Source organism: Hippocampus guttulatus, chromosome 10 (genome assembly GCF_054856545.1).
Source record: "Hippocampus guttulatus isolate MCC_2025c chromosome 10, RoL_Hgut_1.0, whole genome shotgun sequence".
In the NCBI taxonomy this organism is placed as follows: Eukaryota; Metazoa; Chordata; class Actinopteri; order Syngnathiformes; family Syngnathidae; genus Hippocampus; species Hippocampus guttulatus.
The window spans coordinates 2,067,701-2,094,287 of record NC_141270.1 but is presented as its reverse complement, the minus strand read 5'-3'; the positions used below and the strand labels follow the sequence as shown (position 1 = coordinate 2,094,287).

At 47.6% G+C, this 26,587-nt stretch overlaps 3 protein-coding genes and 1 long non-coding RNA gene across 7 annotated transcripts; 1 reads left to right on the top strand and 3 right to left on the bottom strand.

Moving 5' to 3' along the window:
* Nucleotides 1-662: 662 nt before the first annotated feature.
* LOC147198874 (uncharacterized) lies at nt 663-4,704 on the bottom strand. 3 transcript variants are annotated; one of them, XR_015102006.1, is made up of 3 exons: nt 4,556-4,704; nt 1,172-2,404; nt 663-986 (listed from the first exon to the last, which is right to left on the bottom strand). It is a non-coding gene; the product is annotated as an uncharacterized LOC147198874 (long non-coding RNA). The 3 variants fall into 3 exon arrangements; XR_015102005.1 differs by lacking the exon at nt 4,556-4,704 and adding an exon at nt 2,970-3,039; XR_015102007.1 differs by lacking the exon at nt 4,556-4,704 and adding an exon at nt 2,515-2,925.
* On the top strand, nt 4,642-15,446 carry phyhiplb (phytanoyl-CoA 2-hydroxylase interacting protein-like b). Its single transcript, XM_086121679.1, has 5 exons — nt 4,642-4,784; nt 10,360-10,556; nt 11,174-11,348; nt 12,292-12,409; nt 12,959-15,446. The coding sequence occupies exons 1-5, from the start codon at nt 4,676-4,678 to the stop codon at nt 13,506-13,508; spliced, it is 1,149 nt and encodes a 382-aa protein (XP_085977805.1). The 5' UTR covers nt 4,642-4,675; the 3' UTR covers nt 13,509-15,446.
* Nucleotides 10,263-19,870, bottom strand: fam13c (family with sequence similarity 13 member C). Of its 2 annotated transcripts, XR_015102004.1 has the most exons (11): nt 19,648-19,870; nt 19,044-19,287; nt 18,627-18,756; nt 18,410-18,491; nt 17,523-17,734; nt 17,364-17,447; nt 17,153-17,257; nt 16,470-16,660; nt 16,245-16,346; nt 15,477-15,662; nt 10,263-13,483 (listed from the first exon to the last, which is right to left on the bottom strand). XR_015102004.1 is itself a non-coding variant. In XM_086121678.1 (10 exons), the coding sequence occupies exons 1-10, from the start codon at nt 19,859-19,861 to the stop codon at nt 15,536-15,538; spliced, it is 1,491 nt and encodes a 496-aa protein (XP_085977804.1). In that variant the 5' UTR covers nt 19,862-19,870; the 3' UTR covers nt 14,520-15,535. The 2 variants fall into 2 exon arrangements, 1 of the variants encoding a protein (XP_085977804.1); XM_086121678.1 differs by lacking the exon at nt 10,263-13,483 and having other exon boundaries at nt 14,520-15,662.
* Nucleotides 19,871-20,740: 870 nt separating this feature from the next.
* On the bottom strand, nt 20,741-26,253 carry LOC147198871 (protein FAM13A-like). Its single transcript, XM_086121680.1, has 6 exons — nt 25,620-26,253; nt 25,160-25,361; nt 24,864-25,070; nt 23,978-24,158; nt 22,790-22,938; nt 20,741-20,872 (listed from the first exon to the last, which is right to left on the bottom strand). The coding sequence occupies exons 1-5, from the start codon at nt 25,644-25,646 to the stop codon at nt 22,791-22,793; spliced, it is 765 nt and encodes a 254-aa protein (XP_085977806.1). The 5' UTR covers nt 25,647-26,253; the 3' UTR covers nt 20,741-20,872; nt 22,790.
* Between the last annotated feature and the right edge of the window lie 334 nt (nt 26,254-26,587).

Sequence of the window (26,587 nt, the reverse complement as noted above, 5' to 3'; positions counted from 1 at the left end):
TCGTTTTTTTCGGCTAAAAACGCCTTACTATACTATGTCGTTTCTTTCGGCTAAAAACGCCTTACTTTACTATGTCGTTTTTTTTTGGCTAAAAACGCCTTACTATACTATATCGTTTTTTTCCGGCTAAAAACGCCTTACTATATATACTATGTCGTTATTTTCGGGCTGAAAACGCCTTACTATACCATGTTTTTTTCCGGCTAAAAACGCCTTACTATACTGTCGTTTTTTTCGGCTAAAAACGCCTTACTATATATACCATGTTGTTTTTTTCGGCTAAAAATGCCTTACTGTACATGGTCGTTTTTTTCGGTCAAAAACGCCTTACTATACTATATTGTTTTTTTCGGCTAAAAACGTCTTACTGTACATGGTCGTTTTTTTCGGTTAAAAACGCCTTACTGTACATGGTCTTTTTTTTCGGTCAAAAACGCCTTACGATTCATGGTCGTTTTTTTCGGCTAAAAATTTCGTCCAAAAACGCCTTACGATTCATGGTCGTTTTTTTCGGCTGAAAACGCCTAAATATACATCGTTTTTTTTCAGCTAAAAACGCCTTACTATTCATCAGGGTTGCTAGCATACGGCCGGAACCGACCCGCAAGGAGGTTTGATCAGGCCCGCAGGATAATTTAAAAGTGAAAAAAATGCAAAAAAGACACGGAATGAATATTTTTAATAGGGTGCAATTCGTGGAATATCCGCTTGGGGGATACACTGTTCTGAACAGAGGAAAAGACAACATTGTTTTGATCAGAGAAGAAGACAGCAGCAGCCTCAGTCTGTCACTGAGACCGACCCAACACAACAAGCCTCATTTAATTTTTCAGAGTTGAAAGAAGATTGTTCTTGGGTCCTCCGTGCCACAAGAGGGAGTCACCTGCTCACCGCCAGAGTCCACCTACGAGCACAAACCTGCAGGCAACACTTTTTGCTCTTCTTCCCGTTATTCGCAAGGTGCTGAAGTCAAACTTTGGGCCAGCCTATAAAGAAGGAGACATTTACATTCGTTCAATGCACCATCATAACTACTTTTTTGACTTGTTTTTTTCTCCCCCCAGGCAGCAGTAAACATGATCGGGTTCCTGCTCTCGAAAAACCCAACAGTCTATCTCCCTGGTAAGTTTCATGCCCAACACATCTTTGTCTGCACAAGGAATTGACTTACGTGTAACTCACGGATGCCTTTCCTCTCAGGTCAACACACCTGTCCCATGTTCTTCTCAAGAGCTGACCACTTCGCCACCCAGCAACAAGCAGACTGCCATCCAACTTGCAACTTTTTCCTCTGCTTTTGTGATTGTCTACTCTGAAATAAAGCTTGATTCCAAAAAAACACTTCAACTCAACTTCATTTTTAAACACATCACCACAATCGAACTTTAAAAAAAAAATTAAACAAAATTATTTTGTTTCTTTCTAAAAACAATTTTTCCAAAAATTTGTTGTCCTGGAGGTTTTTTACAGGCAGAAAAATCCAGGAAAGTGGGTGTGGCCTGGCTGGAATGATGGCTGATGATTCACTGATAGCTGTGAAAGTGGGTGGAGCATGACGATAACATGCTGTGATTGGTGGAAAGGGGAGTGGGTATTGCAAAGTATGTGTTCTCTGATTGGTGGGCTCTTTGGGGTGTGGTTATGCATATTTGGAGCAAGCTGATTGGTCAGAACTTGGAAAGTGGGTGTGGTTATGCAAATTGAGGTTAGGGGTTTGAGGGCCTCACCGCGATTGGTGGATGTCAAATTGGGTGCGTTTTGGGACGGGCATTGCAATGTGAAAGCATTTGACCAGTCAATCTTTGTGTGGGCCAGTTCAAGTTGTACGCACACAAACACTGACGACAGGCCTGAGATGGGAGCATGTGCTTGACCAGCTCATGCGTGATGTCACTGACATCTCATGACACACCAAGGGGGACATGTGCACGTCCGACTTCTCTCACTGAGACAAAAACTATCATGTTGTTGTGTAATCCACAACAACATGATCACACTTTTCGGATCAAGTTTTTAAATGACATTGAAGTGGGCCAAGTTAGTCATATGTATGTATACTGTATATTATATAGATATATATGCATACATAGACACATTTTTGAGCTAACTTGGTCCACTTCAAGGTTTAAAAACATATTCCAGAAGTGCTTGATGATGCTCGGGTTGTCTATGTGGAGTTGGCACTGTTGTGCGGTACGCGAAGCAGAAGTTTAAGTTGAGTGTGAGACAGACAGGCGGGCGGGCGCACTCACCTCCACCTTGTGGTGCAACGTGACATCAGACATCAACTCTTCAAGCACAACACATAGCTGAGTACTCACGAGTGTCCAAATGCAGGTTGGCGTCCCTTCCGCATGTCCTCCGAGTCTGGCAGCTGTGCCTTTGGCCCAGTAATCTAACTAATCTGGTCAGGCAGGAAAACAAAACAAAAGTGGAAAATCACACACTGCAGCCCATAAAAAAAGTTGTTTCTTTTTAATTTGAGCCATTATTCGAAAAGTGGCAGACTTTTACTTTCAACACGTCCATTTCCAAACGTGCCCGCACTCGCAATACATCTGTTTGAGCGATCCACTCGCGGCCAACTCCCCACACCTAAAGTACAATGAGCAACCTCCTTTCGAAAAACAAATGAACTAAGTCACGGGTGCATTTGTGGGAATAGTTTTGAAACAAATCCCCTCCCCCCGATGTGAAGCCATCACACTACCACTGCTGATAGCAGCTTTGGAAAACATACAGAATACTATTCAAGTCAAACGCTGTTCGCGATTTTTCTTGATTGACAGCTGAGGTCTACTTGTCGGCGGCGTGTTCGCTCACTGCCCCCTTTGCTGACGTTGTTTTTACGTTGAGTCACAACAACAAAATTAAAGGAGCAACGTGTCGTAATAACTCTCCCCAATTGTCTACGTTTATACACTCAGAGATAAACTGCGAAGTCACTTTAAAATGTTAAAATTACTCACTGAGAACAGGGCTTGTGGACAGCGGAAAAACTTGCTCATTAAACCGGATGTGGTACCGTTCTTGTGCTTGTACTTATTCTTCTTCTTGGTGAATTGGATGTCTTTAGTTCATATCGCCCCCTACTGTCCGGGAAACCACAAAGGCGTTTGGCAAGCAATCTGAATTTAATTTACAGTATTAGCCAAGCGTGCAAAAACACAAAACACTAAATTAGGGCATATCTTGAAGAACCACAGATTTCAAGGGCAGCTGATCCACTGAGCTGGTGGAAATACTGAGCTTCCGTCTCCCCCCGTTTGATCAAAGTAATGGAGAGTAGATTGTGCATTGTAGCAACAACATCTGTCCCGTCAGAGAGGGTGTTCTCAAGGACTGGACAAATTGAAGTGTTCCAAGTTGAAGTGTTTCGTTTTGTTGACTGCAAATTCAAAATAAAACAAGGGTGTTTGTATGTTTTGTTCACTGCTGCTGTTGCAGTTAATACTCACTATTTTTGTTATGATGCAGCAAGTTATTGTTGTTGGTTGAAGTTTAATTTTGTTGCTTGTTTATTGTTTGAGTCTTTTTAATGTTCAATAAAATAAGTAAAAAGCATTTCTTTGCTTGATAATTGTTGCTATTTTCAGTAAGTAGGGTGCATTATTGTTCACCAAGTCATTTATCAAAATGTATGCTAAATTTGTCATAAATATTTAAAAGAAAGGCTAAAGTTAAGAGCCGTTTGAGAGCCAAAAAGAGCCGGCTCTTTTCACTGAGCCGATCCAAATGAACCGGATCACCGAAAGAGCCGAAAATCCCATCACTACACTTGACGGAACGCTCGCTCGCGTGCACGCGCGCGCGCCCTAATCCGCCGAGCGCTCGCGCGACGCGCTCACACTTGTGGCTCTGCGCGGAGGCACCGCGAGAAACCGCCGAACAAATACGAGCAGCCAATGAAGCGATTTCAAATCATATTTGCGTCCGTGGAATAGTGTGCAACGGGGCGTTTTCCCTCCCGGCACGTGACGCGTCAGAGACAGAGACAGAGACAGAGACAGAGACAGAGACAGAGACAGAGACAGAGACAGAGACAGAGACAGAGAGAGAGAGAGAGAGAGAGAGAGAGAGAGAGAGAGAGAGAGAGAGAGAGAGAGAGAGAGAGAGAGAGAGAGAGAGAGAGAGAGAGAGAAGAAGAGAGAGAGAGAGAGAGAGAGAGAGAGAGAGAGAGAGAGAGAGAGAGAGAGAGAGAGAGAGAGAGAGAGAGAGAGAGAGAGAGAGAGAGAGAGAGAGAGAGAGAGAGAGAGAGAGAGAGAGAGAGAGAGAGAGAGAGAGAGAGAGAGAGAGAGAGAGAGAGAGAGAGAGAGAGAGAGAGAGAGAGAGAGAGAGAGAGAGAGAGAGAGAGAGAGAGAGAGAGAGAGAGAGAGAGAGAGAGAGAGAGAGAGAGAGGAGAGAGAGAGAGAGAGAGAGAGAGAGAGAGAGAGAGAGAGAGAGAGAGAGAGAGAGAGAGAGAGAGAGAGAGAGAGAGAGAGAGAGAGAGAGAGAGAGAGAGAGAGAGAGAGAGAGAGAGAGAGAGAGAGAGAAAACTCCATTTGGTTGTCCTCACCCCGCCTCCTCCTTCTCCTCCTTCGCCGCCAGTGGAGCAGCAAGTGGAGCTGACGGCCGGCCATTCGGAGCGCAAGGCAGCGCAGCATCATCGTCGTCTGTGACATCCACCCGGGCCGAGATGGAGGGAGCAGGCATAGCGCGCAACATCAGCAGCAGCCCGCTGAGCCCCTGCGAGGGGATGATCAAGGACCTGAGCCTGGACGCCATACAGCTTTGTGAGCGAGACGGTGAGCTCGAGATTAACTTATTCGCATATTATCGGAGTGCATTTGTGCATTACGGGTGACCCCCACCCCAACCCCCCTCCCCCCCATCCCCGCAACGTGCAGAGTCTGCCTTTGATTGCCTTTTGTAAGGGACTCACAGGGGTTCCTTTGAATGGCTGCTGCGTGTGTGGAATTGCAACAGAGGTAGTAACAAAGCCTTTTTGTGTTACTAAAAAAAAAAAAAAAAGGCTCTTATCACAACAGTGCAGGCATCACCGCACCTAACTGCTTTCTCTTAATGCATCATTCGCAACCGGAAACATAGTCTCGGGGAATAGTTGTCATTATCAAGAGTGGATTTGCGAAATAAGGTGGCCTTGGGGGGTGCCTTACACCATCCCATAATGAGTCAACACCTCTGTTGAACCCTTAAGTGGTGGTGCAAAAAAAAAAAAACGCAAGTCATCATCAGGTGAGACTCCCAACATGGCCGCAGCCACATGTGAGTGAGCGCAGAGGCTCTGCAACAACCCGAAAGCCCCCCAAAACGTTCGCTTTTCATTTGTTCCGACGCACGTGTTCATCATTGCGCATCAGGCGCCGCTCCTCAGCATGCAAGACGCAGCACGCCGGCGCGCTTTCTATCCTTCTTAATGCTTTGCTGGCTGGATTCAAAAGCTTTCATTTTGCTAATGGTCAGGAGTGGACTTGCTGCCAGATTTTTTTTTTTGGGGGGGGGGGATCTCATAGGCCGCAGGTGGAAGCGGGGAGCCCTTCTCAAAACATTTGCAGACACTTCTGGCTGAGTCGTCTGAATAAATATCGCCCGCGTGTCCTTGAGACACCCACATGGCGTTTTGTTTATGGCGCAACAAACGCACCCTCGGGCCGCCGCGGTGCCCAACGACGACGCTTGTCGAAGAAGCGGCGGAGACCAGTTTAGCTGCGGGGCCGTGTGAAAAATCGGCCGAGGATTGGGTCACATGGGGGCTTACCCGACTTAATCCACCTCTTCGTAGCATCGCTATCGAGTCGCGATTACAGAAACCGCCAATATGGTCCCAAATACAAAAAAAAAAAAAAAACGCAAGGTAACAGCACGCAACTATGCCGCGTACGTCATTTGGAACAGTTCGGGATCAATATTTAGCTAACGCCCGCTTCAAACAACAAAGAGTATGCAGAAAAGTGGTGAAGATTGAATGACTGTCTGTGTCTCTCATGTGTTGTGTTGTATTATTTTGCTTTTATGTTATTCTGACTTCAAGATGGCGCCGCGAGAGTGGCTGCCTTTACAGCAGCTCCAATACTTTTTGTTCTTCTACTTTCTTCCTTTCATAACTTTGCTGCTGTCAATTGGGAAATTTCTCCATTGCGAGACGATTAAAGGTTTTCCTATTCTTATTCGAAACCTGCATTCAAAGAAAATACAACAAACTCTTGCGAACTGCTGATTACAAAATATTTTAGTCATCAATCAATCGTGAGCAAAAATCGCCGAGGTGATTGTGTCAGCCGGATGAGTCTCCAATTAGGAAATCGGTGAAATTGATTCAAGGAGCAGTTGTATCAGTTGCAACCAAACTCCAGATTTGTTTGGCTTGTCTAACGATTCCGCCGATCGAACAGTTTTGTTCAGACTCGCCATCGCTGGTCGGCTAACTTTGTTGTTGACTAGCTAGCCCGTCTGGTATCAAGTCAAAAGCGAAAGCGGGGCCGGCGCTCGCCGTTTTGATGCCCGAAGCACAAACGCTTTGCGGTTGACCTTGACCCTGAACATGACAAAGTGGTCTGGAAAAATAAAATAAAATGATGGAAGACCCAGCACCCGCATGTAAAGTAGCCGCATTGAATTTCCTGGAAATAGCCAGTGTCACCTTGTGTCTTTTTCTTTCTCAGGACCGTATTCGTTTGCTTTCTAAATTTACCTCTCACGGCCATCAATATTTAATTGGCAGCATGAGAGGGCTGCATGTGGCCATGCTGAGCCAGCAAATGGGAGCGCATGCGGCATCGCCGGGCTTCTTCCTGTTTGCGGGAATGGAACACACACACACACACACGCGCGCGCGCACACACACACACACACACACACACACACACACAGACAGAGCGCTGTCCGGGCATTTCAATGCACCAAACACGTGGCAGGACAGTTGTGTCAGTGTGCAGTGGTGAATGACAAAAGTTCTCCAGTCAAAATGCAGGACTCGTAACTCAAAATGGAGGACGTGCTACTTCTACACCCTCAGACTAAGAACAATTTCCCCGAGCGTCATTCTCAGCATTCCAAGTAGATTGTCTTGATCCATTATGGAAGTCGAACCAGTAAATTAATTAGCCCCGCGCGGTTCTCTGAAGAGTTGAGTTTTAATCAAATGCAAATTAATGATGTCGGGCCTCAGACGTGCGCTTAGTGCTAACGACGCAGATGAGCAAATTAGCGTCGGCGTTGTGTCGACGTGCGGCGCAAGCGCTTGACGCGGTAAAATTGGAATTGTGTCAATTGCAATTGTCGGCGTGTCTCGGACAACATGGCGGCGCAAGCCGGATCAACATGCGTCTGTGATGCATCCGCGGTTGAAAACTTTCTGAGGCAGTCTTGAAGCTGCGAGCAAGATCTGAATGTAGCCTCACTTAAGCCCCACCCCCTTGACTCCCCTCGCATCTCCACCCCAAAAAGCGCCCCCAGCTCACTAATGCGCATTTACTGCACCACGCTAAGGTAGTGCATGACATATTGACGATGAAGTATGACCAAAAACGAAATGTTACCGGTTTGATGTTATTATTTTGGGATGTACAATCAGTTAAAAACACGAGGCACGCCGCTCCGTGATCTGTTCAGCGATGAGAGTTCCAAATGAAATTATAGCGGCAAAATGGATGGATGGAATCCCAACAACTCCCTGAAAGTTTTTGTGTGTGTGTGTTGCTTTGACCGTGTCTGCATTTGCGGCCCGAGAAGCTTGCCGGTTGTGTAAACACGGCGATGAAGGGCCACATTGTTTGCGTGGCTCGCTTTTGAGAGAGATGCTCTTGTTTTTTCCGGGCGCTCTCAGCATGACGCCCGTGTCAGTCTAGTAGCCCGCGTAGCGAAACCCAACAAAGACGCGCTTTTCAAAAGAGTCCGTCCACATCCGTCCGGCCCCGCTGCGACACTGCTAACCCCCCCCCCCCCCCCCACCACCACCAAAAAAAGCTTGGGAGGCTGCTCCCAAGACAAAGGATGTTTCATTTTGTTGTATTACACGGCCAGCCAATTCAATTTTTAAATGAAGTGAATTACAACCCGGAGTCAACGAATGCGAGTAGCGATCGTCGTGCGCAGGATAGCAGCTGGCTGTGAACTGGCTAACATTTAGCTCGCCTGCAAGTTGATGGGCTTCGGCTACCAGCTGCGGCCTTGAGCTCATGCCTGAATGTGCTTGTTAAGTCTTTAATTTGTTACCATTCGGTCTGTAAAGCAATTGATAGCGCAGCGATTGTCAATGAGACGGCCCTCGCCTTGATGTGACGAGGTCCCAAACACAAGATGCCTTGATTTTTGTCGATCTCCTAGCTTGTCACTAATAACGCACTGCCAAGTAAGTCAGTACTTCAGTCCAGGTAAATCTGGAGCAGAGCTGAACACGCGGATCCATTAGGAGGGTTTGTGTTTGCATTGTGGTGCTCTTTAATGGCACTCAATGAAAAGGGAAATGCAGACAAACGCCGATGTTGGCCTCTCTGCAAATGCTCATCGTGAAGTAGCAAATGTGCTCAGATGGCAAGTCGTCGCCATTCAGTGGCTTTGAGGGTAAAAATGGTGACACAGCATCATCTCTCTTGCTAGCTAGCTCGCTACATCTCTCTTGCTAGCTAGCTTGCTTCATCTCTCTTGCTAGCCTGCTCGCTACATCTCTCTTGCTAGCCTGCTCGCTTCATCTCTCTTGCTAGCTAGCTAGCTCGCCACATCTCCCGCTCCTCTATTTCTTTCTTCTCTCCAATCCCTTGATCCATCGAGCGAGTTTTTACAAGGACACAATGCCACGAATCTTTGTCGTTACGGTGATGGACGGTGTTAATAACAATGCAGATGATCTAGCTCGCCCTAATGTAACGACCCCTTGTGGATTGTGATAAATGACTGTTGGCGGGTGGGGGGGGGGTGAATGATACGCCACAAAAGAAATAATGGCCTCATTTGAAAGAACTATCCACTGTCGGAGTCATGATCAAAACTTAAGCGGCCGTGCTGGCTTGCCGTCGGATGTCACTAAATTCAAATATCAAAGGCCAGTCTGGACACGCGCTGTGCGCCAAGATTACTTTGGTGATGGAGCGAGTCTCTCAAGTGTTCCATTTGCATTCGTTCTGGGTGACGGCGGGCCTTCGCCTGAATCAAAGGTCGGCAACAAATGGCGGAACGGCGCGGTCCAAAATGTACTTTTCAGGTGGACGCCGTGCCCCGTAACGAATGTGGGTCGTCTGTGCTCTGCCTCCGATGTCGATGAGCTTTCAGTACAACCTAAACTTGGGAGCTTTGTCCTGTTAAGTTGTATTCACAAACAGTCTGTTCTCTTCGTTTTGCTGCGCTTCTCTGAGCTGCACCGTCTCCACTTCATATGGACGTGAGATTGTTTTTGTCCAATCAGATTTCAGGCCCTCTGTGTTGCCACGTCAAGCTAATCTGCCCGAGGCGGGGGTCGGCAACCTGCGGCTCGACAAGCATTTGAGGCACCTTGCTGGTATAAATAAAGATTTAGTTCTACAATTGATTTAGCTCTTGACAAGTCCAGGGTGCACCCCAAAGCTCACCTGCTAACCCTGAAGCGAGCGTAATTATGACGAGCTGCCTTCTGATTGGCCATTTCTAAACGGGAATCTACACGGTCTGCATTCTTGTTTCAAAATGAGTGCGCGCGTGAGTAAAGGTGTGTTTGTGTGTGTGTGTGTGTGGTTGCGAGACAGTCCAATTATGGAATTGCACTTTTAATCTCGGCCCCTCTCGGCGCATGAATGGTGATGGCTTGACCACGCTCTGCTGCGTCCGCCATTGTTTAGATGTGCATTCTTTGCAGCGCCCCCCACACACACACCACCACACTCAAACACACACGTCGCATTGTTGAGTGTGACGCGCAAAGTCTATATTCATCCGCGATTGCACAAAGGAGCCACTGAGCCGTGTTTTGACATTTCCTTTGACCTTGCGTTGCACCTGGGGGGGTGGGGGGGGCACGTTGACATGTGCCATCACAACTGAGAAAGAAATACGTGACGGATTGGAGCATATCGACCACCAAATGTCAATTTTGCCGATTAGTGATGGAGCCTCCTCAGTGGAGAGTGCATGTTCAATCAGCACCGTTTTGAAATATTTAATGCGCCTTCTGCTTGGGGAAGCACATAGGTATGTTTTGGAAAGGGGGGGGGGAAATCAGGTGTTTCCATGGCAACATGCACTGGTTCGACTGTAAGTGGCCAACGGGGAGGCAGAATAATCACTCGCAGTGATAAAAGAATGAGAGCTGTGAGTGTAATGAATGCACAGGCAGGATTTAAAGGCCAAAGATCAACATTATGGACTAAGCGTGACCTTCGTTCTGCGCAGGAAGTAAATCCCAGGATGGCGCCATCTCTGACATGGAGGAGCTGCCCGTCCCGCAGGGCATCAAGATCAGCAACATCACCTGTGACTCTTTCAAGATCTGCTGGGACATGGAGCAGCGCGGCAAGGAGCGCATCACGCATTACTTCATTGACCTGAACAAGAAGGAGAACAAAAACTCCAACAAGTTCAAGCACAAGGTAACGCCAACGCGCCCCAGGAAGCATTTTTTTTGTGCACGCTTGAGAGTCCTGCGCAGGATCGTAGTTGTTTGTAATATTGGATGTTGTCATCAAAACGTCCATTTGCCATAATGTGTTCTTTAAAGTGGCTTCTTCCCTCATCACTAGCAGGAGCATCATTGGGGCGAGGGGGGGGGGGGGGTATGTGAAGATCAAAAGCTCGTTTTGACTTCATGGCGAGCAACGGCACGCCGCTGTTTGGATGAAGTGTACAGCAGCAGGAGTGTCGGGAGATGAACTGCGCCACGTCGTTGCTGGGCGGAGCATGAAATATTGGTGCAGTTGTCCCTCGAGGCTCATGTGTTGGAGGGGGGAGTGGCGGGGTCCGTCCTCGATGAAAGGGGGTCACTGTGATGTGGCGTTTGTGAATTACAGTGGCAACTTGTTACGGAAAAAATAAATGGAGCGTAGTACACTAAGCGGCCAACGAGATCCTACTGTAGTCATTAGGCCACGCCCCTTAAAGGCACACAACCCACACACAAGTACTCCAGTACCAACAGGCATGACATTTCGAGTGTTTCAAGTACCACTGCATATGCGATTGAAGTCCGGTTGATGCGGTCTCCCTCCAGGACGTGCCGACCAAGCTGGTGGCCAAGGCGGTGCCCCTCCCCATGACGGTGCGCGGCCACTGGTTCCTCAGCCCGCGCACCGAGTACACGGTGGCGGTCCAGACGGCGTCCAAACAGACGGACGGGGACTACGCCGTCTCGGAGTGGAGCGAAATCGTCGAGTTCTGCACCGCAGGTGAGTCACGGGCAAGTTTGTGACGATGATTTCCTCGCACTTTTAATTTCCTGAAATGACAACATGATGGGAAAATGACAATGTCACATCGGCGGCGAGCGATTTTTAAGAACAGGACCGCGGTCACCACATTGGTCATCCTTGGGTTGCAGAATCGATAGAATATCTGAGTATTGTTCTATATTCTGTCTCCTGGCTAACCATTAGCTTGTCAATGGCATTTTCCCTTCTATGTTAGCATTCAGCTAGCAGGTTTTCTTTTCAAGGCAGCTGTGTGTTTAAAGGCTTCGAAAACCACCACTGTTAATGTTAAGCCTTAGCATGTCAATGGCATGAGCCATGACATGCTAGGATTAAGCTGGCGGGGCGTGCTGAAGGCAGCGCTGTTCTGTTCTCTCTTTGTTTGATGTTTTCTTTGACACAAAAGGTATCTGAAACTCTTCATTGTCGTGACTTTACGTTGGAGGTATCCTTGAATAAGTCACTGCACCCTGAAAGATGCTCCATCCTCGCAGCGGATGTGACGAAGCGCTTTTCTCCCACATTAAGTATGCGAGCGAACGGTAACGAGATTCATCCAGATGGGGAGGGCGTTCCGGTGAGGGAAGGACGGTTGGGATTAAATAAAGCAGCGAGGCGAGCGCATGCGGTTTATCTGGCAACGTGGAGGTCAGGGCATTTAATGTTAGCAGAAGTTGATGTCGGGGGAGGGGAGGCAGCAGGTCATGTGATGCGAGGCGGAGGAGCGACACGTACGTGTTCAACAGCGCAAAAAGCAACACTGACAATATTGTGAAGCGTTAGTTAAAAATAAAAAAGTTTGCCACTTCCTTTTAGCGTGACAGCAGGCTCGTTTGCATTCATCCCCCAACTCATGCCCTTTCAAGTACGCGCAAGTGTTCTTCTTTGCTAGCACAAAATGACGTTTGCCCCTTCTTTGCAGACTATTCCACAGTGCATCTCAACCAGCTCATGGCGAAAGCCGAGGCCATCTCCGGACGGATGCTGCGCTTCTCCGTCTTCTACCGCAACCAGAATAAGGAATACTTTGACCACGCCAGGTAACCCGTTGATGATGACGACATAAACTGTTTGACACTATTTTTTTGGACTGAAATTTGTGCCATTCGGTGGGTAACAAAAGACACGTTTCCTTATTATTTTACATACACACATTTTACAGCTGAGATTTAATCTCAGAACCTCAGGACAGTGAGGCAGGTGTGCTAACCGACCGTCCGACATCCTAACGACGGCAAATTTAAAAAGCCCACGCCAAAGACGCATTGTTAGTTCTTCGCAATGCGCTGTTCAATGTTGATGTGCTCTCTACGCGAAGAAATGGCGGCGGCACGAGCGGCAAACCGCTTTCTTTCATTAAAAATTAATTTTTGCGCCGCAGCGTGAGCGACGTCTGCCATCTAGTGGTGAACACAGTTATTACAACTCAAAGCGACTCCGCGGCTGTCAAGTGTTTTCATTTTCCGAAGTTATTCAAGAGCTAATATCTTCACAAGGCATCACCACGCCTTGCTTTTGACTTTTATGGGTTCATCATCAGTCAAGTGTCTTGATTTATGATTTATTTTTGGGTGTCTCTGCTATTCCAGGGAGGAGCAGGGCAACCGGATGCTCCCGTCGGTGAAGGACAACAGCGGCAGCCACGGTTCTCCCATCAGCGGCAAGCTGGAGGGCCTTTTCTTCAGCTGCAACACGGAGTTCAACACGGGCAAGACCCCGCAGGACTCCCCGTACGGCCGCCATCGCTTCGAGGTGCGAGCCGACGCCCTGTTCAACCCCGACACCAACCTTTACTTTGGGGACTTCTACTGCATGTACACGGCCTACCACTACGTCATCCTGGTGCTGGCGCCCAAAGGCTCGCGCGGGGACGACTTCTGCAAGCAGAGGCTGCCCGCTCTCGACATCGCCGACAACCGCTTCCTCACGTGCCAGCGGGAGGAAGGCGGGGGCGACGGCGACGGCCTGGTCTTCCGTCACGCCCAGGACGTGATCCTGGAGGTGATCTACACGGAGCCCGTGGACCTGGCGCTGGGCACGGTGGCCGAGATCAGCGGCCACCAGCTCATGAGTCTGTCCACCGTCAACGCCAAGAAGGACCCCAGCTGCAAGACCTGTAACATCAGTGTGGGACGCTAGCGGCAGGGGGCGGGACTTTTTGGGGGGGGGGGGGGGCGGGACTTTTTGGGCGTGCACTGCAGCGGTGCAATACTTGCATGAAGCGGTGTGTTTCAGTACAGCCACACTTACAGCCAGCTACACTGACATGCTAAGTCCAAGTTTGTTTTTTTCGGTACCGTTACATTTTCCTCGCCGAAAGTTCACATTCTGTTCTCGTACTCAAACTAATTCCGAATATTTGAGAGGAAGTTGAAAAAATGTTTTGTAAAAAAAAGGGAAAAAAATTCTCGTAAATAAAGTTGAGGATCCCCTCCACATAACATGACGTAAACCGCAAAAAGTGAAATAGGGATACAGAAATGTTGTCTTTTAAAAAAAAAAATCTATAACAAATATAAACATTAATATATAGTATAAAATAATATCTAAAAAAATGTAGACTAAAATGACTATTTTTCATTTGGTCAAGCGTCTGAGACTGGAGTGACGCAATGCCCCGTCAACCCAATTTTCATCCAAGAAAAGGCTCCCGTTTCAACCCAAGCTCACAAACACGACTGCTTCTCGGCTTGATTTACTTTTTCCTGTTTTGTTCATGTTCTACTCAAGTGTCGTTCATCTTTCTCAATTGATTTTGATCCCTTTTGTTTGCCGTTCCAGCGGGGGACACATTCTCGCTACCTCCCAACTATGGCATGGACTGATATTTCTGACTTTGCGAGGGCCCAGCTTCCTGTCATTTCTCAAAACCAAAGGTACTAAAAACAACTAAGACTTAAAAAAAAAAAAAAAAAAAAAGCTGCGGAATCGGACTAGCTCGTGCAACAGGCCTTGAAAGCGTGTACTGTGATGGACAAGCGTGACCACCTTTAAAAAAAATAAAAAAAAAAGCATGAGGCAGTCCTTTTGCAGCACGGGTGTACTGTGTCGTCGCCATGACAACCCTTTCTGCAACACTGTTGTCGTCGTCGTGCAAAGTTTGGTGGAAAGGCAAAAAAAAAAAATAAAGCCAAAAATCTCCCGCCGGGGTAAATGTGAAAAAATATTTATTTTCTATTGACGCATTCATATGTACATTTCGGGAAGAGTGTGTAGAATGTTGACATCAAGCAGAAGTGTGCAGAGCTCTTGATTCGCGTCACTGATTTGAAGTGGAATGTTCAGCAAGCCGACATGCGAAGATGACGAGTCAAAGTGGAACTGTGATGTACTGCAAACGGCAACTAGGTTGCGCTATATAGATCTAGATAGCTCTCTCTCTCTCTCCAGAGAGAGCTATCCATTGCGCTTCAGATATCTCGAGAGAGAGATCTATAGCGATATATAGATCTCTTGCTCTCTATCTATATATACCTGTATTTCTATGGATCTCTCTGTAGAGATATAGATATATAGATCGACCTAAATATCTATCTACACATGACAGCACAATGAAGGACTAAACCCTGACACTGTTTCACTGCTTGCATTTGATACAAACGAGTGGGTCACACTGACAAGGGGAGGGGAAAAAAAAACAAACTCAGACGAGAAAATCAAAATTTGGCAGCTTTTTTTTTTTTCAAGAAAGTTGTATTTTGGAGAGAGAAAAAAACAGGTTGTAACTTTACACCACCCGAACATGAACATGTTTCTTTTCCTGAAAATCAGTTTGGAGGATTGAGTTTTTTCTTGAATATGGCCAGCAGTCCTCATCACTGAGACTTTTTCTCATCTCCCTTCAGTGTGGCCCTATTACTCCCTCATGCAGTTGATGCTTTTTTTTTTTTTTGAAAATGCATATTCCACAATAAGATTAAAAAAAAGTCAGTGCCATAACACGCCAACATGAATATTTACATAATTCCCAATGTACAAAAACATCATCGTTGCATTCAGGGTCCTAAAGCTCATTGACAACATCCACTTGCTTCATCTTGTGCTTTTTGGAGGAAAAATAAATAACTTCCAACGCCACTGTCCTCCTGTAAAGTGCATCATCATTACCTTTGTCATCGTGGTGACCAAGTCCTGTTGGCTTTGGACCAAACGCTCCACTGCGAAGCTCAGTTGCTTTTGGCCGTGTCCTGTTTTTTGCTGAGCAGGGCCTCCAGCAGGCGCAGTTTGGCTTTGAGGTTCTTGTACTGGCAGTACTCCTCCGCCATGGGCCCACGGTCTTCCTTCTGACAGACCCTGTGGCAGGAGAGACCACACTTTGCTCATTAGCAATTTGGGGGGCTAAGGGGATCGCAGCAACTTCCTTAACCGCTCGACGCTCCCTATGTTGCCTTACTCACATCATTATGTACAGTGTCTATTGAAAAAAAAAAAAAGTCTATTTCCACAGGATGCGTACAGAGCAGAAAAAGTGTGTGTAGGTTTTTTTTTTCCATGCCGTGTTTAAGTGGAATTTCATTTGTGGATGAATGGCATGTCAATGGCATTTTGCATTGTGTGTTAGCATTAAGCTAGTGGACTTTGGTTTTTTTTGGTTTGTTTAGTTTACATATCAATGTCTTGAAGCAAGCACCTTTTGGAAAAAAAAATCCCCATCAGTTAAACTGAAGTTGGCAGCAGTCAAGTTTTTATATGCAACTCAAGATCCCAAAAACTTAAGCCAGGTCACTCCTAAAGTCGAGGCACCACTGGATTTCATTACATTTACTGAATTATGTTTGCTTGTTTTTGTTGTAAGCAATTGCCGCCCAGTTTGTTTAAAGAAAAATAAAAACCAAAAGCAAAGAAAGGGCCATTTCTTTGTGGGGGTGTGCGTACCTGCCACTCAGGGTATAGAAAAGCTCCTCAAACTCCCGCAGTGCTCGGTGGAGCCTCCGTTTTTCCAAGCGGGTGACCCGCAGATGATCCAGTAATTCCGATCTGCGTGATGAATAAAAGTCAGGATGAACGGGCCCTGGCGAGCCCTTTTGCTTGGCCAAGAATTGAAATGATCGGAGACGGAAAAAAAAAAATAAAAAAATATTGAGTGCACACAATCCATACCTGGAGGCCTCATGGAGTGTTGCCATGGTGACGATCTGCGGCTGGAGACACTCGACTTCCTCCAAAGGCGACACCAGCGGCGTGTCGGACGCTTCCAAGGTGGGAGGGGGCAGCGGCCCCTCAGATGGCACGTGCTGCTGCCTCAGGTTTTGCTCTTTGGGGTGGTCGTCGTCGGAGCCCTCCTCTTCCTCCTGCGATGGCACACGGACACGCGGACACGCACGCGCGCACACGCCACTTATTGCTAGCACAATAACAAAACGCAGTTCAAAAAGAGCTTCAATAATGCACATGGGGAAGGTTTCGTGTAGTGTGCCCGTATTGCCACTAGAGGACAGCAAAGTACACCAAATATGTTAAAAAAGGGAGAACTTTGTGCCAAAGCATGTCCATTTGAAAAATCATCTTCCTCCAAATTTTGTGAGTCATTTCTTTTGCATAACAAACAAACAAACATTATTTTTTTATTGGTTTGCATAAAAAGACAATTTCCAAATGTGCTGTTATTAGATTTGCATTGCAGTAAAGGAAACAGGATTTTTCAGACAAGCGATCGAAAACGCGTATCTTGAAATTTTGCAAGTTTTGTGCGTATTTCTTTTGTTGAACAACTAAGGAAACACGATTTTGTTGTAAACTTTCTTTCGCGATGAGTGACCGGTTGAGGCGATCTCTCTACTCACAATGGTGGTGATGAGCGTGGGGGTGGCGGAGGAAAGCAGCAGCTCTTTGAGGAGGCGGTAGCGCTCGTACAAAGGTCTGACCAGCGACCGCTCGCTCACGCTACTCTAAAGACACGAACGGAGAGCCGACTCTTACCGACAAATGGCACGCATTGGAGTATCCCCCCCGCGTCGAGAGATAAAGACGGCCAAATCAAAAATGAGTTCCTACCGGGCGTCCGTGCAGACTCTCAAAGTAGAGCAACGACTTTTGCAAGCTGGACTTCTCCAAGCTCATCTGGGACCGGTTCATCTCCTGCACATCGAGGCGCGTCACGGTCAACATTGGACTTTGCTTTCCGCCATCGAATTGAGAGAAGGTAAAGAGAACCTGGATGGCGTCGGGCAGGCGGAGTTCCCGCCGCCTCTCGGTCAGCGTGGTGCCGATGACGTGCAGCGTTTCCTCCACGCTGGGTTTGGCGTTGCTGTTGTTGTTGACTTGCCGGAGCTGCGCCGCCTCGCCGGGCGGACGGCCCCTCTCGAGCGCCGCCGGGTCGAAAGCGGCCTTGGAGACTCCTTCCGCCGCTTGACACAGCTTCAGCTCTGCGCGACCACACAGACCACCGCAAAGGACACGGGATCACATTGACTTTCTGTCCAAAAGATGAGGAACGCGTGTCATTTCGTTGGGTTTCACGTAAAAAAATAAATGCAAAGAATTCCTTGTTTTGCATTCAAACTAAAACAAAAAAAAAATAGCATCTTTAAATTTCACCATTTATTTTATTAAAGTTGCCAAAGCACAAATAAAGTGTGCTTTTTTTTTTTTGCATTTCACATTAAAAAACAAAACGTACTGTGCCTCCAAATATAAGTTCTCCTTTTCACATTACGTTTCCCATACAAACAAAAAAAGCTGTTAGTTTTCATCCAAATCATTAAAACGTTTGTTTCACATGAAAACAAGTAGCAACACAAAAAAATATGACAAAATAAACCCCAACAGCTGTATTTATTTTTATATAAAATGAGAATAAAATATTAAAATTCTTCAACAACAACAACAAAAAAATAGTGTCTCTTTTGATGAGCAACGAAGAAAACTACAGTATTTCTGTTGTGCTTTGCATAAAAAACTACCAAATGAAGGTTCGAAAATGTGGTTTCTCCTTCACCAAACCCTGTTTTCATTCGTTCAACAAAAAACTTTGACTTTGATGAACAACGAAAAGAGTTTTTGTTAATTTTTGCCTGAAAGCAAAGTGTAAGCCAAGTGACCTTTGAGCTGCTTGCGGCTCTTCAGAAGCTCCTTGATCAGTCGGGCAACTTCAGGATGTGCGGTCTTGTCATAACAGGAAGGCTGAAAGAAACCAAAGCAACAAAAACAAAAGCATCATCCCAAGTCGTGACGGTGCCGTTCGTGATGCGCTGGTGAGACGAGAGCCCACGGCAGGCGAAGCGTGAGTAAGCCGCTCGCTTCGACTTTGGCGCTCACCTTGAGCCGCTCCTGCTCAAAATGCTCCTCCAGCTGTCTGATCCTCCTCCTCAAAGTCTGAACGTGTTTTTTCAATATGGACACGGACAGGGAGCAGTCGGCTGCCTCGGTGCGGGCGCTGCAGCGCGCCCTGCGCATCCAAACAGACAAACAAACAAATTACGGTAATAAAAGAGTCAAAGTGTAAAAGAGGACATGAAGAACTCTAAAAAAAAAAAAAGAAATCCCCCAAAAAACAAAACAAGACTAACTTTGAAATAAAAAAAGTGGTCACCAAGAAAAGGGGAAACGTTTGTTGTTATTTCACTTTTTGGCCGAAGACGATGAACGTTCATATTCGGAATCTCCAAATGACGCCTGCGATCAGTGAGCAAAGCGGCCGTGAGACGCGTGACAAAATATGAGAGTGTCTCTCACATGCGGAGAGGCTGCGAGCACGGCGGCGACGGGGCAGCGTCGGGGTCCAGGTTGTAGCGAAGGCTGCCGCTCAGGTTGGGGCAGCGAGGCGACGGGACGGGGCACTCGCCGGTGGTGAAAGCGGAGAGGGAGAGCAGGGGAGGGCCGCCCGGCGAGCTGGCTGGGGGGTCGCCGCTTCCCGGGGCTCCCTCGGGAGGGGAAGCGCCGGACGCAGCGGGAGTGCGCCAAGAATCCTGGGACGGGGCTGACGGACAGACGACGACACGACAACAAAATTTGGACTCTATTTTGGGAAGTAACATTTTTTTTTTTGTATGCATGCACAAGATGTCAAAAATTTTTGGGACAATTTTCCCCTTCCTTTGTAAAGAGAAACAAATACTAAGGGACAAATTGTCTTACTTATTGTCGAACGCATGAACTCATTCAGTACCAGCCAATTCTAGATCAAGTCTGAAAAGACGTTTAAAAACGTCATTGGGAGTGAATGAGTTAAGGGGCCAGAAAAAGAATGTCTTTGATTCATTATGTAACATGGCCTGAATTAATTTCCACTCACCATCTCCACGCATCAACGTGCTATTGCGTGTGTGCGTGCACTCACTGCGCTGCGATGAGTCGATGGTTGTCGGAGGCGAGTGGAGGAGCGGCTCGTGATGGAAAAGCGGACTCGGCTGCAGCCCGCTCAAGAGAGGCTGCTGGTGGGCTGGCAGGTTCTTCTGCTCTGGGGGGTCTTCTTGCTCCAAGCCGGGGGGGCTAAAATCAGCCTCCAGGGCTTGGAGCTTGAGGGAGGGGCTCTGGAAGCAGAAGCAGAACATGGCCACTTCCCTGAGCTTGAAAAGTCCTCCAGAGGAATGAGGCGAGAGTCCCTCCCGGGAAAAGGTGTCGCGCCGCGTTGAGTCGTCACCAATGGCGTCCTTCCTCACGTCTCCGACATGCCCTCGTTTCGTAGTCGCGCTCAATCCAAAAAGTCAGAGGGACCGCCGGCCAATCCCATCGGCGTCCAAGCGGAGGATTCGCGACCGGAGCCCATCATGCGGGAATCCACGGCGAGCGGAAAAAGGACGAGGGACGCACATGGCGTCGCTCTCCCCGGCCGGCATCCCCCGCTCAGCTGCCTCCACATGGATTATTCATCAGACGCTGCACGAAGGGGCGCGGCGGGAATACCGCTCGTGTCGTTGCGTGCGGCGTGGGTGTGTGCGTGCGTGCTCGGGGAGGGAGGGCGAAGAGAAAAGGAGGATGATGATGATGTTGGGCGGGGGTCACCACGGCAACGTTGTCGGAGCCAGCCGGGGCGGCTACGCGATGACGGCGCTGCGGGAGTCGCGTCGCTCTCGTGAACCAACGTCGGAGGCTGCAATGAAAAGCAGTTTTGCTTTGAGGCATTTTGGGTAAGGAGGCGAAAGGGCGGGGGAGAGGGGGGGGGGCATATAAGTAGCTCTGACATCATCATCATCATGGCTTCCGGCGCTGCTTTCTCACGCTCCTGCGCTGTTCATTCATAAAAAATTTTTTAAAAACACAGCATAGTGCGTCACAAGGGCAGGAAAGGGAGGAAGGCGGGGGAGGATTTCGGGAGAGGGCATCGGCACAGGAGGAGGCCACAACCAAGCGCGCTTCAAGACGCCAAGTCTAAAAATAAAATAAATACTTACACGAGCATCCAAGGTGCCCCGTTGTCACAGATTAGGAGTCGAAAAATGGCAGCGAGGATGAAGGCATCCGTTGGACGTCATAGCCAGTGGAATTGTCAGTGGGTGTGTGTGTGTGTGTGTGTGTGTGCGCGCATCAGGAGAAGCGTCACCACCTCCTCCTCCTCCTTTTGCCTGAAGGGGGACAAACACAGTGATGGTGCGTCATTGTGCTGCGACCCATCAAGCGCGGCACATACACACAAGGAACGGCGACAGAAGCCACATGACAAACAAATCCGATCTTGCGACAAGTTTGTGCGCTTTGGATGCCAACGTGCATGATTAGGGACATTGCGAGAGTGCTGACGGATGTTTCTGCCTTTGTAAAGATCTCCCTTGCGTGTAGGATTCGTCTGTTTACGAAGTGGCCTCATTCTGAGAAAAGATATTGGGAAAAGGAGTTTTACGCGACTGCAACCGCAATAAAAATGTACGTGTTGCGAGGACACAAAGTTCATTTCGCGACCCTCAGAAAATTTAGTGAATACAATTATGAGACAAATGATGTCTAAATTTGGAATCAATATTGTATCAAATCTGTCCCAAAGTTTGTGTATTCGTGTGTGTGTGTGTGTGTGTGTGTTGTGGCTCCATGTTGCTCGGAGGCCATCTGGCAAGTCCATTAAGGTTCTGCTTTAGTCATGCGTGACATCAGCGAGGCACAAATGAGACAACCTGTCCTGCAGCTCTGCTCTCTGGAAGCAGTGTGCCACCCCTACTAGGTCAGCGCAAAGTAGCCGGTTAGCGGTCATGTGACACCCCCACGGCGGCTCCGTGTTATTTGGACTGGAATCATATCAAAAGCGCGTCTGTGGGCATCGCACTGCTCCAATAACCCACTTGTCACAACGAGCGCAGGGCGAGCCGAGCCAAGGCGAGTCAAGCTGGCTCAAAGGAGGACAAGAACGGCCGCAGCGTCCCAAGAAATCACATCACGTCAGTGGAGATGAGAACAGCAATGTCAGCCAGGCTTTTTTTGGGGGGGGGGGGGGGGGCTTGAATGGACAACTTCCGAGCCAACTTTACCAAAGTGACATGACTTGTTTTGTCACGCAAATCAGATGCCGGCTACTTTGAGCCACATGATTGAAAATCACGAGCAATGAAATTTACATGGGAATGTTCGTACAAGATCGCCGTCAGTGTTGAGCTGAACAAGTATGAGAAGCATCCAAAACATTTGACACTGAACAAAGGCAGATTTACCGAACGCTGTTAAGACAGCAAGGTTAAGGCATTTAACGCAGCACTTCCTGTTTGAGCTTTTATTTTGAAAGCTATTCACAGCATTTCCGGTGCAGTGCTGAGCAGACAGGGTGGAATCTAGTTCCAGTGTTGTTGTTTCTCGTCGTTTAGTAAAGCCTCGTGACAAAGGGAGGCCTTCAGTTCCAGAGATCACATCATGAGCTGCCTCAGGCGTCGTCGATAGATTTGTGCGACAAGCTGAAGTTTGGCTTCAAGTGTTGTGGACACACTACATTTAAAACGGATCGGCGGGTCGTGAATTCATCAGAACGTCCAGATGAGCAACTCTGCAACATCTGGACTGCAACATCACCAAGTTGAGCGCAGGCCTCCACCAAGGCCAAACTATGAAAAGGAGTGAAAATCCATTTTGGAGCTGGAGCTCATCCCAGCGGACATTTGGCAAGCGGCGTGGGGGTACATCCTGGACCGGTAGCATTTCGTTGGAGGACACTTAACAGCCAAGCAACAGTCACAGTTCACACTCAACAGTCACAAAATTTGGTCGGTGGCTGCTTGCGGAGGATTACAAAATCCATCGTGACTCAGAAGGTGTAAATTAATTCCTGTGTCAGAACATGCTAAGCACAAGCTCATCGCGCTGAAAAGATTCAGAATAATAAAAAGTGGGATTGTTTTGGCCTAGAAGATCACATTGTGACGCAAAATTAAAATCCCTATCAGGATCTTTCATACTAAAAACTAATCAATTAATGGTTTGTCAGAGACGAATATGAGATCTTTTTTATATAGATATAATTACTCAGCTTTTTTTTGACATTGGCAAGAACTTCAAAAAGTTACCTCAGAAGTGTTGAGGGTTGGAGGACGCCGGGGAAGGTGGGCGGGAGATGCCGGGGGGCAAAGGGAGGATCTTGTGCTTCCGGAGAAGATGGACCATCACGGTGTTGCACACGTTCTGCTCCTCCAGCATCTTGGAGCCGGCGGGAACGCTGCAAAGGGAAACAAAATGAATTGCGAAACACTGCCATCTAGCGGAGGGGGTCGTGCACAGCAGAAACATCATTTGATTGTCCAGCGGCGTCTCGAGATCCGGATGTGACCGTTGCCTTCAAGAAAATATTTTTGCAAAGTTACTTTTTTGGAGATGTTATCGGCTTTTTTTTTCATGCAGGCTAAAATCGAACAGAATCGTTTGAAATGAACATCAAAGCGGCAGCACTTCGTTTTTGGCGAAACGCCATCATGAATAAGTCATGCTAGCAATGTAGCAGCCTCGGCGAGATCGAGAAACGACTCGCAACTGACCTGCCGGGTTAACGAAACATTAAATCAATGGAAAATTCAAATCTCGGGAGCAGTTTCAAGGCTGCACGCAACACGGCTTCATCCTCAGAACGGCTGGGCAGACGTGTTAAACATCAGATCATTGCGCCGCTATTAAATTCAAAGTATGGACACATTAGGATTTAATTCCATTGCTACTGGGCTCCATTTATTGCGGCTGCCAGTATTCGAGAACGTTCAATGGTGCGAGAGGAGGTCGCCATAGCAACAAGGCAGCCCCCCCCCCGACGTCCAAGTGGCTGCTATTTTGTTGTAATTGCTTTCACATCATCAGTATGTGAATTCAAATGAGTCGAGGCGACACGTTCGGCTTGAAGTCATCAAAATCTCCAATGTGGCGTGTAAAAATAGAGCGGCTTCACGTGTTGACCTTCGCAATGGGTACACGAGGTGCAGACAAGACCAGCATGGTGGGGGAACGTGAACCACGGCCGGTCGGCAAGACAGGTCAGGATGGCTTACGTAACAGTTTAAATTGAAGTTTTTGTGACACAAATTACGCCTGCCACCATTTTAAGTGCCTCGGATTAACCCAAAGTAAAGTTCAAATGTTGTTGTGGGCCCTCACGACATGGCGGTCCATGAACCCGACAGCACCAGGCGGTTGAGGGACCCTCAGGATGCCTCAAGTGAGGGAGCCCCGTGCTCACGCGCAAGCGTTACATGTCCCCTCCAACAACTTACTGAAAGATGCAAGGTCCAAAAACGGTGGCGAGGGTGTCCACGGTCATGTGATTCAATTGGCTGCAAGCCGCCACCTTGGAAAGGAAGTCGGCAAAGTACAACAGGACGGCGAGGTTGTCGTCCGGGATGCGGCAGAGGTGTTTTTTCAAGGCCAGGTTCAACTGGGCCTCGTCTGGATTGGCTACAGAGTAAACATGAAACGGGACAAGAATGCGTCTTCATCAAGTCTTCACAATCATGTGATTTACTCTCGGGGATGTGAATTCATAATCGACTATTCGGCCCATTCCTCATGAAAACACCACCGGTGGTCCCCGACTGAGACATTCTGTAAAAGTCTCTGGGAGAATTGGCTAAAGCAGGATATGCACACCCACATACCAACAAGGGAATGGGAGTCAATAAGGAAGCGACCTGAAGATGGCGCTGTTGCCAGACACAAATAGTGGAGCAGGTGGAATGACGTCAATATGTTGGAATGCTTTTCAGCATTCTCAGGATGTTTTAGGGAAGGCAAAAGCTGAGGTGAGAAAATGAGTACGGAATCCAACACAGTGCAGCTCAGCTTCTGCCAAGCAGACATCATGGTTCTTCTCTTCTTCTTTGTACAAAAGCGGGATTTATTTAGCATCACGTTCCCGAATTGCACCAAAAGTCAACCGAAGCAAACCAAGGTGCAAATGAATGGGATTTTTTTTTTTGTTTTGTGGATGCCCCTCTGGCACCACAGCGCCTCCTACAGGTTGGTCTTGGCATAGGACAAATATCTACTTTGGGGAGGAGACTCACAATGGTTGGTATAGTTGAACTGGCTTAAAAATCAACAACTGGCTGTAACTGGCAATTTTTTTTTTTTTTTGCCAAGGCCGTGTCGGTTCGAGATTACCTCTGAAGCTCTGCACGAGATTTCTGCGTTGGTACTCGGGGACGATGGGGTCAGGCAGCTGTTGAAAGAAGAGCTTGAGGAGCGAAGCCACAGTGGGCACTTGCTCCAGCTCCAGATTGACTTTCTCGCCATGATCCAGCCGCCGTCTCAATTGGTGGATCTTCGCCACTGAGCCGCCCACGCGAAAAAGATCTTTGTAATCCATCGCTGACGACGAAAGAAAATGGAGTCACAAATTGGCGGGACAATTACTCACACAGAGTAAGACGCGTCCATAGGTTGTGCCCAGCGGTTACCGTTTTTCTCCAAGAACTCGACCATATCTCGTAGAACGAGCGGTACGCCGTGGATCATCTTCCCGTTTTGTCTCAGCGTCTGTAGGGAAATGCCAAACACACACGTGGGCGCCACTCCAGACTTCGAGACCCGGACAGGAGCGGTGAGATCCGGGTTGAAATGAAGACTGAACCACAGTCTTATTGCCGAAGACCTTTCACGCTGTCATGGGGAGAAGATGCAACAACGTGAATGGCTTGCGGTCGGGGCTGCCCAAACTTGACTGGCCGACACTTGACACTATGCCCGCTGGCACACCGAGCGATGCGACCTAAGATGACTGAACTGGACCTTCACAAAAGAACTGCAAGCATTTGTCTTTCAATCAAAATTACAGCTGGTCATTTTGAAATGACTGACCGTTTAGATACCTCCAAATGTAGACGAATGTGGACATAAGCGAACTGGAGTTTTACTTACGTAGAATAATGAAAGTTTTCCTCCCATGTTGCGGCCACATCCACTGGCACGTCAAGCACTCGACTCTCTGGCTATTTGGGTTCTTTCCCTTCGTTTGCTGCCATTTGCTCTCAGAAAGGGTTGCCTAATGTAGGAAAAGCCCGACTTTTCCATTCTATTTTGAATGCGTTCTTCAATTAATTATAGCGCGAGACAGCCATTTGGTTTCGATTAGGGACTAATTAATGAGGGCAGTTTTGGCTGTACGCCTCCCCTGCGCCGCCCACAAAAAACTATCGAAAAAAGACGAAGCAACATCCTGACTTGACGTTACTATCGCTAAAGAACTAAGTAAGACACTTGAAGGTTTTAAAAGAAGGCAAATACTAAACTGAGTTTGAACAGAGCGTGCTTGTGTTGTGCTTTCTTTGTATCACGGGTCCGCGAGACGTCGGACGGAAATACCGGCGCGACGTTATGAACGCTTACAACTTCCGGGTTTAAGATGAAACGTAAATAATGACCTATCGTCGGGTTTTTTGTGTTCTCGGTTCATCTACACGTAATGAATAGCGTTGCGTGATCAACTTATTTTAAAACTGGCGTCATGTCGACGCTTTCTTTGATCAATACTCGCGTTATCGAGGTCAATCTTCTTCCGTGGCTGTCGACGTAGGAAGCCACGCCCACAATGCCTGTCACAGCAGCCTGATTAGCATAATTTGGCATGTAAATAAGAATAAACCATGTTACTTGGTGGGGGGGGGGGGGGGTATAAACGATTGTATCTAAAAAAAAATAAACTCTTTTTAAACCACAATCACATACATTCAATCTGCACCGATAACTTACCCCCCTGTGCCGAAATAACGTAACCAAAATATTAACAAGAATGTTTGGGAGATGTGGAAGGAAGGAAGCAGGTGTACCAGGAGAAAAGCCCATTCAATTCAAACCCCACAACCTGTCAACTGTGAGGTAAACATGCT

Bases quoted from the DNA above. Each gene is read 5' to 3' on its own strand.
- fam13c (XM_086121678.1), bottom strand. From the start codon at position 19,861: ATGTTCTGCTTCTGCTTCCAGAGCCCCTCCCTCAAGCTCCAAGCCCTG. The intron at 18,757-19,043 runs GTGAGAGACACT...TTGGATGCGCAG, and splicing joins TGCTCGCAGCCTCTCCGCAT to GGCGCGCTGCAGCGCCCGCA. The intron at 16,347-16,469 runs GTATGGATTGTG...TTCATCACGCAG, and splicing joins ACACTCCATGAGGCCTCCAG to ATCGGAATTACTGGATCATC.
- phyhiplb (XM_086121679.1), top strand. From the start codon at position 4,676: ATGGAGGGAGCAGGCATAGCGCGCAACATCAGCAGCAGCCCGCTGAGC. The intron at 4,785-10,359 runs GTGAGCTCGAGA...CGTTCTGCGCAG, and splicing joins ACAGCTTTGTGAGCGAGACG to GAAGTAAATCCCAGGATGGC. The intron at 11,349-12,291 runs GTGAGTCACGGG...CCTTCTTTGCAG, and splicing joins CGTCGAGTTCTGCACCGCAG to ACTATTCCACAGTGCATCTC.
- LOC147198871 (XM_086121680.1), bottom strand. From the start codon at position 25,646: ATGGGAGGAAAACTTTCATTATTCTAC. The intron at 24,159-24,863 runs GTAATCTCGAAC...TTTACTCTGTAG, and splicing joins TCTCGTGCAGAGCTTCAGAG to CCAATCCAGACGAGGCCCAG. The intron at 22,939-23,977 runs GTAAGTTGTTGG...TTCCCTTTGCAG, and splicing joins TTTGGACCTTGCATCTTTCA to CGTTCCCGCCGGCTCCAAGA.